The following is a 16,930-nucleotide window of genomic DNA, read 5'->3' on the forward strand; positions in this document are numbered from 1 at the left end:
GTCTTGATGGGGGACGGTGTAGCAATGAAAAACGCCAAGGGAGAGAGAAGAGAGTTCTGGAGTGCCCAGTCAGCTCAGCTTTTGCTATGGAGCCTTGTCAGCTGCTCTTCTGTCCCAAGAGGATGATGGTGCTTCCACTGGTGGGTAAACTTTGGTCAGTCCTTCTTCAAGTATGCAACCACTGCAGGGTGGGAGGCGATGGGTTTCCTCCAAGATGTAGACGTTGCAGTGAAGAGGTGGAGCTTAGTGGCAGGGCACCTGCTCAGCATGCAGAAGGCCCTGGGTTCAATCCCCAGTGGCATTCTGTGTAAGGGCTGGAAATGTCTCCTGCCAGAAACCCCAGAGGGAGTCAAGCTCCATTTACACTGCACATTTAAAGATCTCTGATTCTACTTTAAACAGCCACGGCTTGCCCCAAAGAATTCTGGGAGCTGTAGTTTGCTAAGGATGCCTGTTCATCTCCCAGAGCTACAATTCCTAAGGTGGTTTAGCAATCAACTCCTTTTCCCGGGGAACTCTCTGAGGGATATAGGGAGCCTCCTAACAACTCTCGGCACCTTTAACAAAGCGCAACTCCCAGAATTCTTTGGGGGAGTCATGAATCCTGTTCTACATTGACCCCTGAACTTTCGCAATGGGTACTTTGAGGGCCAGCCACACTTGCCCCATAGGAAGACGGAGATCTCCAGAAACCCTCCATCCTAAGCAGCTGTTCTATCACAACTGGAACTTCTGGAATCCCAGATGTTTCTTGAGGTCTATTTATGCTTTTATTTGCATTTATTTATTTATTACATTTTCATCCCTGGCTTCTCTACGGAGGGAGTTCCAAAGTCTGGGAGCAGCTACCAAGAAGGCCCTGTCCCATGTCCCTGCCAAGTGTGCCTGTGACACTCGGAGGACTGAGAGAAAGGCTGTCCCTGAAGATTTCAGAGCCCAGGGCAGGTTCATATGGAAGAATGTATGTAGTGGCCCAGTCTCCTTTGGAGGAGTATAATTACAGTTGACTTGCAACTTGCTTGTTGGGGGTTGCATTCCAGGAATTGTGCATAAAGCCAAAACTGAGTACAGTTAGAAAACCCCTGGAATTGCCCCCATGGGACCACCCCTACCTTTCTGAAGCCAGTGTGCCTTGCCCCCTACACAAGGCAGAGAGCTTTTAAGCGCTCCACTTTGCTTATCGCGCTCTAGGAGGCTCCCATCAAATTTCACGGGAACCTCTTGGAGTCTGCACAAGACCTTCCCAAAACCCAGTAATCAAGAAGAGCTTTAAAGCTCTTTCTGCAGTGGGAAAACCTGGCACAGAGAGATCTTCCAAGCTCTCCAGTTTGTGTGCCTTTAATTCGTGCAATTGTATGCTGGCTGGCTGCCAAGTGCGTAAAGCTGCGATTGATCATGCAAGCAAGTTGTGAGTCGACTGTATTATTTCTGGAGGGCTCCAATACATCGTCGTCTGCATTTGTGTTGGCTGCAATGAGGCCACAGCCCAGGTTGCTTCATTTTGTGGGCCAGTTAAGTGGGAACAGCCTGAGTGCAACTCACCCTCTGCCAGCAAGTCAAATGGTTTGGTGGCAAGTCTTTTTCAGAATTCTGCTTAGAATTTAAATGTTGGAATAAAAAAACTGACCCAGGTGCCTCAGTGTTTCAAGGTGAAGATGCCTTGCTGTGCCCCTTTCCCTCTACTTTTGAGATGCAGGTTACTGGGCACAGGTATTGTGCCAGCTTTGCCTGTGTGAAAAGAAAGGACTGTTTTGGGGGAAATGTTTGGTGCAAAACTGGAGGGGGTGGCACCTGTGTTTTGACAATGTTTTGACAATGACTTTTCAACACGCTTTGCTGCCTGGCCACAATCTCTTCATCAAAACAGGCTTCTTTTGATTGTTGTGTTATGATTTATAGTGCATTCAAAATAAGACCAAGCTAGCTTATAGGACAAACAACACAGGGGAGGGAGAGAAGTTTCAGACCGGAGTTTCAGACAAGGAAACATTCCCAGCTCTACTTGGAAACGGGACCTTCTGCATGCCAAGCAGATGTTCTGCCTCTGAGCTACAACCCTTCCCTTAAGGAACATTGGAACCTGCCTTACACTGAGTCAGACCATTGACTCTTAACCACAGAAAGTTCTTCCTAATATTTAGTTGGAATCTCCTTTCTTGTAAGGAAGACATACCACCTCTGATCCAAGGCAAAACATTGTCAGTGGCTAGTAGCCATGGAGAAGTGTCTTATCCTCCATAAATTTGCTAAACCCTCTTTTAAAGCCATCCAATTTCAGGGCCATCACTCCTTCTAGTGGGAACTATGTGCTCCATAAAGAAGGACTTCTTATTCTCCTGGTCTTCTATCATTAAGCTTCCTTGGATGACCCCACTGGGTTCTAATATTATGATGGCACAGAGATGAACACTTCTCTATCAACTTTCCTCTTTATCTCTGGCATTCGATTCACTTCTTTCCCCCTCCCTCCCTCCCTCCCTCTCTCCATCTCTCCTCCAATGATTGCTTTCTGGAAGGTGGGGGAATGATACACTTTGGAGTTTGACCCCCAAACCCCTGATAAGGAAACAACACGGCTGTCCTTCTTGCAAGCCACATCAACACAAAGCAAGCAGGCCTCCAATGAACTGAATGGCTCTGCCTATAAATTTCTCCTCTCATGCCTCGTGAAAATGTAAAACAGCCCCACTGGCAAATCCCCGTCTGCCCGCTGGCAATATTTAAGCCGTCTCGTGGATTGGCAAGAGGCTGGCGGCATCGAGGGTGACAGGAGAAAGAAACCCAAAGGTGCAGGGTAAGTCCCCTCATTGCTCATGGCTTGCGTCGGATCACGTGGAGGATTCTTACAGGTGGGTCTGGGGGCGCCTTTAGCTCTAGCTCCATCGGGGCTGCAAATGCAAAAACCGTAAATAGAATGGCGAGGAGCATCAGACCCGGTTCGGAGGTGGCAATGGGCCAGCCACATGGTCTGCTGGCTCTCTCTGGGCTGGTTTCAATGGAGCCGCTTCAATGCGCTGGTTGTTCTCTGGAAAGAACTGCCCGCCTCCAACCCAGCAAGGGCAGGCGCCTGGTGCCAAGGGAACTGAACAGAACAAGACTGTGATCGGAATGGACAAAAAAGCCCTAAACTTTCCATTTCTTCAAGTCACAAGGAGGAGGCAATTCCAGGACATGGACTTCAACAATGGAAATTAGGAGGACAGAAGGGCGGGGAAGGGGTGCTAGCAATCTCAAAGGTTCCCTGGCCTGGGGATTTCACTGGGGATGCACAGACTTTTGCCCTGAGCCCCAGAGAGCATTGTGGGCCTTTAAACACAGCTGCAAATGGGATGGTTCAGACTCATCCACCTTTGGTGCAATTATTTTTTTATTTCGTGCCCGTCCTTTACTCCCAAGGAATTTAAGGTGGTGTACAGAGGCTCTCCCCTCCTCATTTAATCCCCCACAACAACCCTGTGTGGTAGGTTAGGTCAAGAGGCAGTGGCTGGCCTGCCCAAGGTCATCCAGTGAGCTTCATGGCCAAGTGGGGATTTGAACCCTGGTCTCTTGGGTCCTAGCCTGATGCTCTAACCACTACCCCAAGCTGGCACTAAGCAAGGAGACAAAAGCCTTTTTGGTCAAAGCATCAAGGATGGGGATTTCAAATTGGGTGGATGGGGAAGCCCCTTGCTAGTTTGGGCAATGAAGTAGGATAGCCAGGCTACTGGTTCCCTCTGCTGGAAGAAATTGCCACTGGGACTTGGTACTCCAGGCAAAGAACCCAGCAATGCCGTGTCCCTACAGGAGAATGGCTTCCCACAACTTGCTGGGCTCTTATGATGAGCTCCGGCTACTCTTTGTATGGGGGTCTCCACAGGCTTCTGAAAAGAACCTTGGGAGCTTTTCCACCCCACGCCACCAAATTGGAATGACAGCTGCCTCCCCAATAAGCACAGACCCTTGCCTGTAAACTTTAGACTTACTTTGCAAGGGGTAGTGTTTTACTTCCTGCCCCACGTGAGCCCCATATTCAGGCAGAATGCCAAATGTTTTGGGCTGCAACCCCCATCAGGCCCAGGCAAGAGGCAACTGGCCCTTCTTTGCTTAATTTTTGCATCCACAATGAATTACTGCAGCATTTGGGGAGAGAGCTTTTAACTCTTTGCTCTTGCTGTGCTTTCTTGGCCTGATCCCTTGTCCCACAATAAGTTTAAAAAGTTATAGGCATTTGTAGATTTCCTCATATGTGGAATCTTTCAAGGTTTTGGATTTTCCCAAAGGAGAGTTGGTGGCATATTTCTGAGGTGAAGTGGCCTGTTACCTGAAGTAGCGTCACAAATGAATCTTCCTTCCCTCCTTCCTGCATACAACTCTAGTGCTTACTTTGTACCTGATATGCACTCAGTTTGTTTGCTAACTTCTCCTTGCTGGGCTGGTATGTGCTACATCGTGCACAAACAATTTGGGTTTATTCTAATGATGCCTGTCTTAGATCACACTATCCATGTACGTAGAGCTCACAGCATGCCACTCCTCTCTTCTGCTGTTAACCCACACAATCATATAATTGTAGAGTTGAAAGGGACCCCAAGGGGTCATCAAATCCAGCCCCCTGTAATGCCGGAATCACAGCTCAAGAATCCCTAAGAGGTGGCCACCCAACTTCTGTTTTAAAACCTCCAAAGAGGGAGAGTCTACCATTCCACTGTTGAACAGCTCTTACTGTCAGAAAGTTCTTCCTAATGTTTAGCCGGAATCCCTTTTCTGGTAATTGGAATAGGCTGGCTTGAGGTCTCCTTCTGGAGCAACAGAAAACAAGCTAGCTCCATCTTTCATGTCAAACCACCTCTCCAGATAATTGTTAAAGAATTGTATGCTGCTTGGAACAAGAGACTTTTTAAAACAACAGCAGCAACAACAACAGCAACAGCAACAGCAACAGCAACAGCAACAGCCCATTGCTTGACAGTGAAGATAAGGTGTGTGATGCTGCTTGATGAGAATTAAGCCCACCTTTAAAACGTTTCAGCAGGAAAATTGCTTTTTTGTGTGTCACAGACGAGCTATATGTTGAAGTTATTCTAGCACAATATATTTTGGGCGGGGTCAGATACCCAGAGCTCACAGGAACAGAATGAGTATCACATTGGATTGTAGAATTATAGTCCAGAATTGTAGTCCAAAACAGCAGGAGGGCACCTGGTTGGGGAAGGCTGTTTTAGAGGAACTCATTGAAAATATAGACATTTCCTGCTGGTGCACCAGCACTCACCAGCCTCTTGCTTCTCTCCTGCATCTCGACATTGGAGATAGCTCCATTCTTAGCGATTATGGGTGGCATCCCACCCTCAAAGAACTTGTTCTTCTTCGTGACATGCAAATCAAATGGATCTATTTTCCTCTGTCGGATATTGTAAGGGTTGTAATGATGTCAGGCAATTTCTCTGGCACCCTTCCCAAAAGTCTTCAGCCCTGCAGGCTCCATGCCCCACAGCATTTTAGATGCTCCTTTGTTTATTTATTCAGAGCATATTTTCTACCCTGTTCAAAAGCCAAGAAGGCTCTCTGGGTGGCTTACAAAGATCAGTAGGAGTGAGAGTCCCTTAACCTCTCAGCCTTTCGATCTAAAAAGACACAGCACACAAGGGAAAGGGGATGGGGAGGGTAGAGGAAGAAGGAAAGCAAGCTCCAGCACCAAGTTCTTAAAGCTGCAGCTCTGGGATGAAAGCAGTTCATATGGCACGGCTGCCGCAAGGTGTCTTTTGAAGGAGGGCCAAAGGCAGCTGGGAGGCAGTAGAATTGCCCTGCTTCTCTAGATTCCGCATCTTGAAGAAGAACTAGAGGAAGTGGAGCTCCTGTGAAAAGCAGGCATTTGGCCAATCGAGAAAGTGACACCCACCTGAAAGGTATTCCTCTGGCTCCTTGCCTCCTGCTCTCTACAGTGAGCACCTTAGAACCAAGCGGAAGAACGTGTTTGTCTACTCCCAGGGCTCCCACACAGAGCAGGGCAGCTTGGCTTCTGCAGCAGCCTCAGAGGATTCCTCCTCCCCTAGGCTGCTGCTCCAAAACCTGGGCACAGCGAAGGCCCCAAAGGCTCCGACTGGCGTTCCATTGGCTTGACCCAGACCAGCGTGTCCCACAGTAAGTGTTCTCTTCCTGGCAGACATCCAGGTTTCTTTGCATTCTAATAGGCAAACCCTAAAGCACAGCTATCCTATGAAATCTGGCCTTCTCCAAAGGTTGAGATGCAGTTCCCCAGCCAAAGGAGGAGGGGGAAGAGAGTGAGAACATGGGAGGGAAGGAAGCAGCATGTATGAAAGGAAAGTGTGCACAAGAATAACCACATTAGGGACTGAGCATAATATACAAAAATGAATTATATCAGGAGAATTTGCTTGCCCAAATGAAGACAAATGTGTAATGGGCTTCTTTTTCTTTTTCTTAAAAAAAAAAAAAAAAAAAGTAGTTTGCAAACCAATGTGGAAATGCAGCAAACTGAATTTAGGATTGGAAAAACAAGGAACTGAAATTGTTTGATTTGTCTATCCATAGGGCACATGATCACATGAAGGGATCTGTGCATCATGATATCAAAGGGTCCCAGTGCTTAAGAAAGGAACTCTGACCTTCTCTTGACCTCACTGCTTAGGGGCTTGAGATGTTTGCTGTGGAAACCCCACATCAGGAAGCGACTTATGCCCCTCACCACCTGCCTCAAGAACAGTCATGAAAAACCTTTGTTGAGCCAAATGGCCCAAACCACCAGCTGCTAAGATCCTGGAGCCATGAGTTGAGGTCCTTTAAGTCTTCTGCAGGTGACTCCACCTTGGGAGCACTGGGGAGAAGGCACTGCTGCAAATGGACAAAGACATACATTGCAGAAAGGCCACATCCTGAAGGAAAAGTAGTAGAATATTGGAACTGTAGAGCTGGAAGGGATGCCAAGGGTCATCCAGTTCAACCCCCTGCAATGCAGGAATAATATAAAAGTGGCTAGGGGTTACCTGTTGACAGTGACTGGCAGATGTCCTCCCTGAAGGGTTGAACCTGTGACCTTCTGTAGGCAGTGCAGATGCTCTCCCACTGAACTGAGCCTTACCCGAAAAGAAGGGGACTTGACGGTGTGTCTAGAGCAGGGTTGGGGAACTTGTGGCCCTCCAGACGTTGTTGGATGGCTACCTCCTGTCATCCCTGACCCCGGAGTCTGCTGGCTGATGGGAGCTGGAATTGAACAACATCTGCAGGACCACATGTTCCTCATCATAGAATTGTACAGCTGGAAGGGACCATGAGGTCTAGTCCAACCCCCCTGCAATGCAGGAATCTCTTGCCCAACATTGAGTTTGAACCCATGACTCTGAGGTTAAGAGTCTCACGGTCTACTGACCTAGCAATCGCTGGTTTGCAGCCCAATTCTTCCAGACCACTGAGCCTCCTAACCCAATACTTTCTACTCAGAAGGATGCCAACCAACCTAAGCAATGGACTCAGGCATCTTCCAGAAAAAGCTTCTTGGCATCCCCTTGGATGCTGCTCCAGAGGGGAGGAGGATCTGAACCAATGGCTTCAAATGACAAGAAAGGAGATTCTGACTAAGCATTGGGAAGAACTTTCTGACAGTAAGAGCTGCTCAATAATGGAACGGGCTGCCGCAGAAGGTGGTGGACTCTCTTTCATTGGAGGTTTCTAAACAGAGGCTCGATGGCCACCTGCCAGGGATTCTTGAGCTGAGATTCCTGCATTGCAGGGGGTTGGACCAGATGACCCTTGCGGTCCCTTCTAACTCTACAACTCTGTGATTCTAGGTTTGGTAAAACACATAGAGGCTTTTTCTATTGCAAGCCACTAATAAATTGAAATAGGGGTAACAGCAGCAACAGATATGGCCTTGCTTACTTCCACCACATGGGAAAACAGTTCTTAAAATCTGCCCTTGCTTGTTGGCTCCAGGAAGCTGGGCTGCAAATGAGATGGTTTCCATGGGTTGGACTATAGATGTGCTTCTTGCTCAATCCCTTTGATCTACTGCTATGGTTGGCACAGTGTGATTGAACTCAAGGTGGATTACCTCCCAATTACAGTCAACATCTCTCCCTCTGCATGCTAGAGACTAGATCCTCCTTCCAGGATTCTGTTTTCCCCATGGAACCAGGAAACTATCCACCTCGGAGCAGTTTGGTTTTGCATTTTCAGTCAATTGAGTTGCTCACCTTCCAGTCGCAACAAAAAGTTTTTACTCCTCTTGCATCTACAGGGGCTTCAAGAGTGACCTCCGAGTAGGGGTATTTGATGGGCAGCAGATGTTGCTCAAGATCCTTACACATTTGTTGTATATTGCTCTCTCTCTTTCTTGGCCAGATAAACACACCAGGAAGGAAGGAAGGAAGGAAGGAAGGAAGGAAGGAAGGAAGGAAGGAAGGAAGGGCGCCCAGGAGATCCAAGTGGCAATGGAGCCAAGCACAACCACTCTGCCTCCTGCCTTCCCCCAACAGAGCTTGGAGGCTGTGGATATTGTTGTCCTGGTTCTGTACTTTGTATTTGTTTTGGCTGTTGGACTGTGGGTAAGAAAGACGTTTCCTTGATTGTTCTGTTCAGTTGAGGGACAATGTCTCCACATGGGTGCAGAGATCCAAAGGGAACTTAGGAAGCTATTTTATTTTATTTTGTTTATTGCATTGCATTGCATTGCATTTATATCCCTCCTTTTCCTCCAAGGAGCTCAAGGTGCCATACATAGTTCTCCTCCTCCTCATTTAATCTCCACAACAACCCTGTGAGGTAGGTTGGGCTGAGAGGCAGTGACTGGCCCACAAGGTCACCCAGTGAGCTTCATAGATGAGCAGGGATTCGAACCCTGGTCTCTCAGCTCCTAGTCCAACACTCCAACCACTACACACACTGGGTTTATACTGAGTCCATCTTGTTCAGTACTGTCTGCACTGACTGGCAGCAGCTCTCCAGGATGTCAGACATGAATCATTCCCAGCCTTACCTGGGACCTTCTGGGTGCAAAGCAGATGCTCTGCCATAGCTGTTACAGCCCTTCCTCTGATATAGGAAGCTGCCTTATACTGAGTCAGACCCTTGGTTCATGTAGCTCCTTATTGTCTACACTGACTGGCAGCAGCCATCCAGGAACCATCATAATTCCATGAGGTCATTCGTTACCAGGATAGACATACTCTCGCTGTTGTCAAAATTTGTCAAAATATGACTCTTACCCTTTATTGGCAGATTCTAGAACTAGTTATTCTTAGCTCCTGGCACCCTCTGCCAGGGCAATCTGCCACCAGCCTTGGCCCAGATTCCATTCCCAGCAAGCAATGCAAGCACTCCATTCATTCATGTCTCCCTCCAGGTGTGATTGAGCAACTTGATGAGTCAAGGTAGTTCACTTCCTGCTTTGTCATGCTGCCAACAATTCCCACATGCAACTGGCCCAAACACTTCCTGGTTGCCTCCCCAGCCATAAGCCTCCCTGCCTCTGCCGATAGAAACCACAGCCTAGTGCTTTTCAGAAAAAGCCCAAGTGGGAATCTAAGAAGAGCCTGGCTGATGTCCAGCAGTGCATAGTTAAACTATGGAACTCACTTTCACTGGAGGCAGTGATGGCAACCAACCTGGATGACGTTAAACAGGATAAGACAAATTCACGGAAGACAGGGCTATTGATAGTCACTAGCCACAGCGACAGTGCTTTGCCTCCACAGTCGGAGGCAGCAATGCTTCTGAATCCCAGATTCTGGAAACCACAGACAGAGAGAGGGCCCTTGATATCGGATCCTGATTGAAGCTTTCCTACAGGCATCTGGTTGGCCGCTGTGAGAACAGGAGGCTGGACTAGATGGGTCACTGGACTCATCCGGCAGCAGCTTATCTTCTTATGTTCTTCTCACAGCGGCCAACCAGATGTCCCAATAGAACCCTTGGTCCATCCATCTCGGTATTCAACACTGGCTGGCAGCATTTCCCCAGAGTTTCAGGCAGGAGTTTCTCCCAGCCCTTCCTGGCGATGCCATTGGGGATTGAATCTGGGACCTTCTGCATGCCAGGCAGATCCCTTTGCAGAGTCGTCCTCAGGGTGTGTCCACACTTCGCTTGCCCCATGCCTACAAAGCATGGGTCTTAGCGATTTTCTGTTTGCGCTGCTGCTTTCTCTAGGAAAGCCTGCTTTCCTAGAATTGGAGCAAACATCAGTCCCTGGAAAAACTGATTGACATTTGATTCAGTGGTAAAGAGGTTGTTTTCCTGGAGGAAAGTGGCGGGACAAACAGAAGTGTGAATGAGCTATAGGAGTCGAAAGTTCTAAATCTGACCACTCCTTCCCTTGGGCACCTAAGTACAGTGGAACCTCGGGTTGTGAACGTGATCCATGTGGGAGGCATGTTCGCAACCTGCAGCTCCACATCTGTGCATGCACGGGTCATGATTCGGCGCTTCTGCACATGAGCAAAGCTTGATTTAGTGTTTCTGCGCATGCGCAAGCACCGAAACCCGGAAGTAAGCCGTTCTAGTGCTTCTGGGTTTGGCGCAGTGCGCAACCCGAAAACGCATAACCTGAAGCGCCTGTAACCCGAGGAACCACTGTACACTCTTTGCGCATGGATTAAAATCTCCTGCCTAGAGTGCTGCTGGTCTCCTCTCCCCCACCCCCGGTCACTGATGTAGATCTCCACTCACCTATTCTTCCCTGGCAGCCATTTTGTGGCCTGCCTCAGGCGCCAAAATGTTTTGGGCAGGCCTGGTTGTTGCTGATGTTGTTGTTGAGGGTGACTCACTGCCGCCTCTTCAGGCTTCTTAGACTTGCTCGTTTTTAACTCTCTCTCTCTTTTTCTCTTTCTCAGTCCATGTGGAAAACCAAGCGAAGCACTGTGAAGGGCTACTTCTTGGCTGGAGGCGAGATGGTCTGGTGGCCAGTAAGCGATTTCCATTATGATGTCTTGGTGGGGTGTCTGTTGCAGAGCAGATCTGCTATGTGTTTGGGACAGGGGTTGAAATGCAGAGAGTCCTCTGTCTGCCTTCAAAGCCTCAAAGTGGTTTTTTGAGATCTCATCCTTGCATTGAGATTATTCATACAGGTACAACTCTCTTCTAGTTGAGGTCAGACAGGCGGGAGCTGAGTGCAGAAGGAGGACGACGTGTCCCCCACCTTCCCCTAATACCCCAGGCAAGGAATGTGTACAGAAATGCATACACTACAGGGGTAAAGTGTGTATAAAACACACATTTCAGTGAAAATTGCACTTAAGAGAAAATTTCTTCTCAAAAATGTGCAGAATAGACCAAATTGCATAGAAAATATGTACAGTGGGAGAAATGCACACTAAAACACTGATAGGCTTTTGTGAGGGCTTTGGAAAACAAAAACAGATAACCTCACACTGATGTGGGAACGTGGTGAACTGAACGTAAGAGTGGAAAAACAAGAAACTGAAACTGAACCAGTCCCCATAATGAGACCTGACAGCCTTTCCAGGGGAACTGGGTGGAGTCCTTTCTGTGCCAGGCAAGATTAGGTGCTCTTGGGAAGGGCAGGAACTGAGCTGGCTCTCCCAACCTCTCTTCCCAGGTGGGGGCATCTCTCTTCGCCAGTAATGTCGGCAGCGGACATTTCATTGGCCTGGCCGGCTCCGGGGCAGCGTCTGGAATTGGTGCTACGGCTTACGAGTGGAACGTGAGTATCACATTTACGGCACAACCTGCTCCTGAGGATGATGATGTGTGTGTGTTGGGACGGGCATGAACCTGGCAGAGGACCTTCTTGGTAGTGGTGCATCAGGTATTATAATAATAATTTATTTATACCCCACCCATCTGGCTGGGTTTCCCCAGCCACTCTGGGTGCCTCCCAACAGAAGATGATGATGATGATGATAAACTATCAAACATTAAAACTTCCCTAAACAGGGCTGCCTTCAGGTGTTTTCTAAAAGTCAGATAGTTGTTTATTTCCTTGACATCTGATGGGAGGGTGTTCCACAGGGCGGGCGCCACTACTGAGAAGGCTGGTTCCTCGTAATCTCACTTCTTGCAGTGAGGGAACTGCCAGAAGGCCCTCAGAACTGGACCTCAGTGTCTGGGCTGAATGATGGAGGTGGAGACGCTCCTTCAGGTATGCTATGCTGAGGCCATTTAGGGCTTTAAAGGTCAGCACCAACACTTTGAATTGTGCTTGGAAACGTATTGGGAGTCAATGAAGGTCTTTCAGGACTGATGTTATATGGTCTCGGTGGCTGCTCCCAGTCACCAGTTTAGCTGCCGCATTCTGGATTAGTTGTAGTTTCTGGGTCACCTTCAAAGGTATCCCCACGTAGTAATCCAAGGGGGAGAAAACTAGTGCATGCACCACTCTGGCGAGACAGATCTTTTGGCAGACTGTGCCCAGGTGAACTGAGGGTCTTCTTAGTTTACTGCCCAGAAGCTCCCTCTTGATGGGCAGGTTCAAGATACACCCCACCTCTTCTGACCCTCTCTCTCATCTTTGGCTTCTTTATGTTTAAACCTGACAGCCTTTCAAACAGAGGACTGTCTTCTGCAAAGTAGGGCATGCAGCCACTCTGTGGACCCAAAGCCAACCTAGAGAGAGCTTTTGTATGTCAGTTGATTTTCTGGTTGGATCCTGCTTATTTTGTTCCTGACCTGGGCTCTGCTTCTCCTCACAGGGCATGTTCTGTGTCTTGGTGCTGGCATGGCTGTTTCTGCCCATCTACGTGGCAGCAGGGGTGAGTTCACCGGCCACACTATGGCCACTGTTTCCCATCAACTTTTTCAGAGGGCAGGAATCTGTTCCGAAACGGATGTGCCAAGTTATGCATCATGTCATTTCTCGGAATTGTGGTCTTTAAAAACCCTAAACTCACTGCCCTGTCCTCCTGAGGTAATAGGCACTGTACCATTTCCGTGATGTTATTACTGCCTAGTTTTTGAAAAATCTTTTCTTGCTGTTTTTCATCAATGCTGCCTTATCATTTCCAGGTGACAACCATGCCAGAATATTTGCAGAGGCGCTTTGGGGGCAAAAGGATTCAAATCTTCCTAGCGATTCTCTACTTGTTTATCTATATATTCACCAAAATCTCAGTAAGTAAGGAGACGAGAGGAGACAGAACAGAATTGGCTTGGAAAGAGTAGGTCCATTGAGGCTTCCTAAGTGACCTTTTCTGTCTTTCAATCTTTCTGATATGTTGTGTTGGCTTCTGAATGACAGGCAAATGATGAAAGGAGGGAAGGAGACTGAACTGAATTCTGGATTTAAGATTGTGTAGGTCACTGAAGGCTGAGGAAGATTTTGGGGGAAAGCCTGCTTCTGCTACCCGTTCTTTGATGCTAGATGTATTTTTGAGCACACAGAATCATTTTACAAAGTGTGTTCTTCCTGTTGGAGTAAGGGCAAGCGAAAGCAGTAGCAGCTCACTTTGTTTGAGAACAGAATCTTCTCCCTCCTTATCTATTTTGTCTGTTGCTGAGTTTCCTGCTTGTAGTTCTGCCTGTTTGGTTTGCTCCCTTTTTGTGAACTTATTTCTCTTGATATAGATGTAAAGGAGATGCCAACACCAGCAGAACATCTGAGGGCTTATCCACACTTGTGCTGTTACCATGGTCAGCGATTTACAGCTCTGTGTCCAAGTGCCCCCCCCCCCCCGCTCTGGAGCTTTTGCTGTGGAAACATGCTCTTTAAAGCTCAATCAGAGCAAACATAAGTCTGTGGAAACCCCAGTTTGACATCCAATTCAGAGGATGTTTTCACGGGAAAAGCTCCGGAGCAAAACAAAAACATTTAGACACAGATCTTATACCTTGGTCCAATTAGCTAGTATTGTCTTGCAATGGCTTTCTGGGATTCTGGGTGAGGGACATTACCAGCCTGGCTTAGAGATGCTGGGGACTGAAGCTGGGGCCTTCTGAATGTTAGATGCTCTACCCTGAGCCATGATGACCCTCTCCTGTGTTGTGTTGTGCTGGACAGTGACAGAGGACGACTAACCTGCCTGGTTTAGTAATTCTTCTTCTTTGGGGTCAATGGGTTTTAATGAGTAACTTACTAACACTTTCTCTTTAGTTGCTCATTAACAACCAAACAGCACTCAAGGCCACTACTATTACTATTACTACTGTTAATAATAATATGGACTGCCCCCCCTCCCAATGGAGTGTTCTTTGCTTGTGTTTCATCAATAGCAGGATCAGGGTGCATTTTTGCATCTAGCAGGAAGATGCTCCCAGTCTGGACTCCACACACAGCTGCCTTGCCTTACTGATATCATCAAGTAGATTACAGTGGAACCTCGGGTTGCGAACGTGATCCGTGTGGGAGGCATGTTCGCAACCTGCAGCATTGTGTCTGTGCACGGGCGTGACACAATTCAGCGTTTCTGTGCATGCACAAAGCGCCATTTAGTGTTTCTGCACATGCGCGAGCGCCAAAACCTGTAAATAACCTGTTCTGGTACTTCCGGGTTTGGCATGTCCATAACCCGAAAACGCGCAACCTGCAGCGATCGCAACCCAAGGTATGACTGTATTAGTTTAGTTTGAAGACTGATTCAAAATAATTATTGATGCACACAAACGGAGTCCTGAAGTGATATACAAAGATGGGGACAGGGAGGGGGAGTTACTCGCATACGGGGGTCATATGGGGTTGGGGGGATCCTTGTCCCCCTGCCCCATCCCAGGTCAGACAGGCTGCTGAATTTGAGGCAGTTGTGTGTGGTTGTTGGGTTAATTTCATTTCCATTGTGTTTGTTCGCATCCCCAAACTTCCTTTGCCTGAGTTGTCCCGCACGAATTTTGCAAAGCCCTTCCTGCGTTGAATGTAACCTCAAATGTGCTTTCTACTGTGTGGCAGTGATGCAAGGGTATTCTGTTCTTCCTGAAATGTTGTGCGGATGCCAGATGAACCATCTTTTGACCCACCTCAACACGGTGGCCCTATATTGTGTTAGGCTCATGGTGTCTTCTATTTAATCACACACATCACCCTGAGTAGGCCTCCAGCAACAGAGGCAAACAAAACCTCCCTTTTTGACCATGGAGTGTGCATGAGAACCAGTGTGGTGTAGTGGTTAGAATATCGGACTAGGACCTGGGAGACTAAGCTTCAAATCCCCACTTGGCCAAAAAGCTCACTGCCTCTCTCAGCCCAACTTACCTAACAAGGTTGTTTGGGGGATTAAATGGGGAAAGGGAGAAGCATGCATATGCTGCCTCGAGTTCCTTGGAGGAAAAGATAGAGTAGAAATTCAGGAAATAAATAAATTCTCCTGTTTGCAATTCAAGAGAATGTCAAATTAAAGAGGGACGTGGCGGTGGTAGGGTGGGGTAAATCCCACCATGCTTTTCTGGCAGCCCAGATTGGGGGCTACCCCCAACTCCCCACAGACTGCTGATGCTGCTCTCCAGCACCTGTTGAGTTTCCTGCTCCCAAGGAATGACTGAGCCATTTTTCCAGCTCTTCCTCTTCCAAACAAGCTTCTCCTTTGTCCAAAAGAGCTGAACAGAGCTTGGCTGTCCGTACAGGGGGTGGGGCTGGGGGTCCTTCAGCTGTAGAGCACAATGGAGCTGAGAGCATTTATTGATCTACTTGAGGTGCCTCCAGTATTTTGCAGGATCAAAGCCCTCTGCCACCCTCTAGTGCAACACACACACTTTGAAAAAGAATCAGGTTTTTTTGCCATTTGGAAAGCACACTGAAAAATGTGGGATGAGTGAATGGTTAGTGGGGAGACGTGTAAACATCCCACAAACAAAGCAAGATGAATGGAGGAGGAATCTTCATGGTCAAGTAGATCCAAAAGACCAGACAGAGCCTAACCTCAGTGTCCTCATACCTGTCTGGGTTTTGTCTCCTCCAGGTTGACATGTACGCTGGGGCCCTCTTCATCCAGCAGGCCTTGCACTGGGATCTCTATGTGGCTGTCATTGGGCTGCTGGTTATCACAGCCGTTTACACTGTGGCAGGTGAGTCTGAGGGAAGAGAGAGAGAGCGCTCTGTCCTTATCTCTTTATTCAACCTCTAGGAGTAGATATATCCATCCCCCCCCCCCCCAGCGGGGTTTGTTTGTTAATTGCATTTCTATCCCACTTTCCCCCATGAGCTTAAAGTAGCACCATGGTTCTCCCTTTCCTCATTTAATTCTCACAACAACCCTGTGAGGTAGATCAGGCTGAAAGGCAGTGACTGCCCTGCGAGGTCACACAGGGAACTTCATGACTGAGTGGGGATTTGATCTGTGGTCTCTCCCAGGCCCTAGCCTGACACTAATCACTAGGTTACACTGACTGTCCAAGACATCTTGCTGCCTCTGATAGCGGAATAGGTAGCCATCGTGGCTAGTAGCCATTTATAGCTTTATCCTTGATGAAGTGGTCTAATCCTCATTTAATGCCATCCAAGTTGTTGCTGATCACTGCATCTTGTGGGGTGGAGTTCCATAGTTCCAACGGTGCATTGTGTGAAGATGTCTTTCCTTTTGTGTGCTCTGAACCTCCCAACGTTGAGCCTCATTGGATGGCCCTGAGCTCTATTCTTGTGGGAATCACAGTGTTGTAGAGTTGGAAGGGATCAAAAGGGTCCAAGCCCTGCAGTGCAAGCGCTTTCTGTAAAGAAGCTGATTGGACTGGTTATTGGGTCTTATTTTGATATTGGCAATGTGGCAGTGTGTTCCTGAGGACAGCAGACTACCCTAGAAGGCACAGGGAAGCTGGCCTCCAACATCTCCTGGTTGCTCCTTGCCTGCTCCAACTTCTGCTGCCTGAGGTGACTTTCATTCTGCCTAATGGTAGGACCAGCTCTGCTTTTCAGCAGTTATCTCATGGTGGTGATCCACCTGGAACAGGACTAGGGTCAGCCACCATTTGACTGCCCTGTGCAAGCAACTGGGCATATGAGGCTTGACTAATGCAAACCCAAATCTTTTGGCCAAGCTAATGTCCAGACCAGGACGCAGGT

At 48.1% G+C, this 16,930-nt stretch overlaps 1 protein-coding gene across 4 annotated transcripts in view; it reads left to right on the plus strand.

Moving 5' to 3' along the window:
- SLC5A11 (solute carrier family 5 member 11) overlaps positions 1-16,930 on the plus strand; it is a 25,904-nt gene continuing 8,974 nt past the window's right edge. Inside the window, exons 1-8 of one of the 4 annotated variants that reach the window (XM_080981704.1) lie at positions 5,528-6,120; positions 8,338-8,348; positions 8,385-8,540; positions 10,824-10,895; positions 11,549-11,653; positions 12,642-12,701; positions 12,955-13,059; positions 15,834-15,939. In XM_080981704.1, the coding sequence (XP_080837830.1) occupies positions 8,427-8,540; positions 10,824-10,895; positions 11,549-11,653; positions 12,642-12,701; positions 12,955-13,059; positions 15,834-15,939 (562 nt within the window). In that variant the 5' untranslated portion in view covers positions 5,528-6,120; positions 8,338-8,348; positions 8,385-8,426. Of the gene's footprint in view, positions 141-2,581; positions 2,795-5,527; positions 6,121-8,337; positions 8,541-10,823; positions 10,896-11,548; positions 11,654-12,641; positions 12,702-12,954; positions 13,060-15,833; positions 15,940-16,930 lie in introns of those variants that run through there. The other 3 variants (XM_080981703.1, XM_080981706.1, XM_080981705.1) reach the window with 3 other exon arrangements.

The sequence above is a fragment of the Podarcis pityusensis genome (genome assembly GCF_964106645.2).
Source record: "Podarcis pityusensis genome assembly, chromosome: 14".
Classification (NCBI taxonomy): Eukaryota; Metazoa; Chordata; class Lepidosauria; order Squamata; family Lacertidae; genus Podarcis; species Podarcis pityusensis.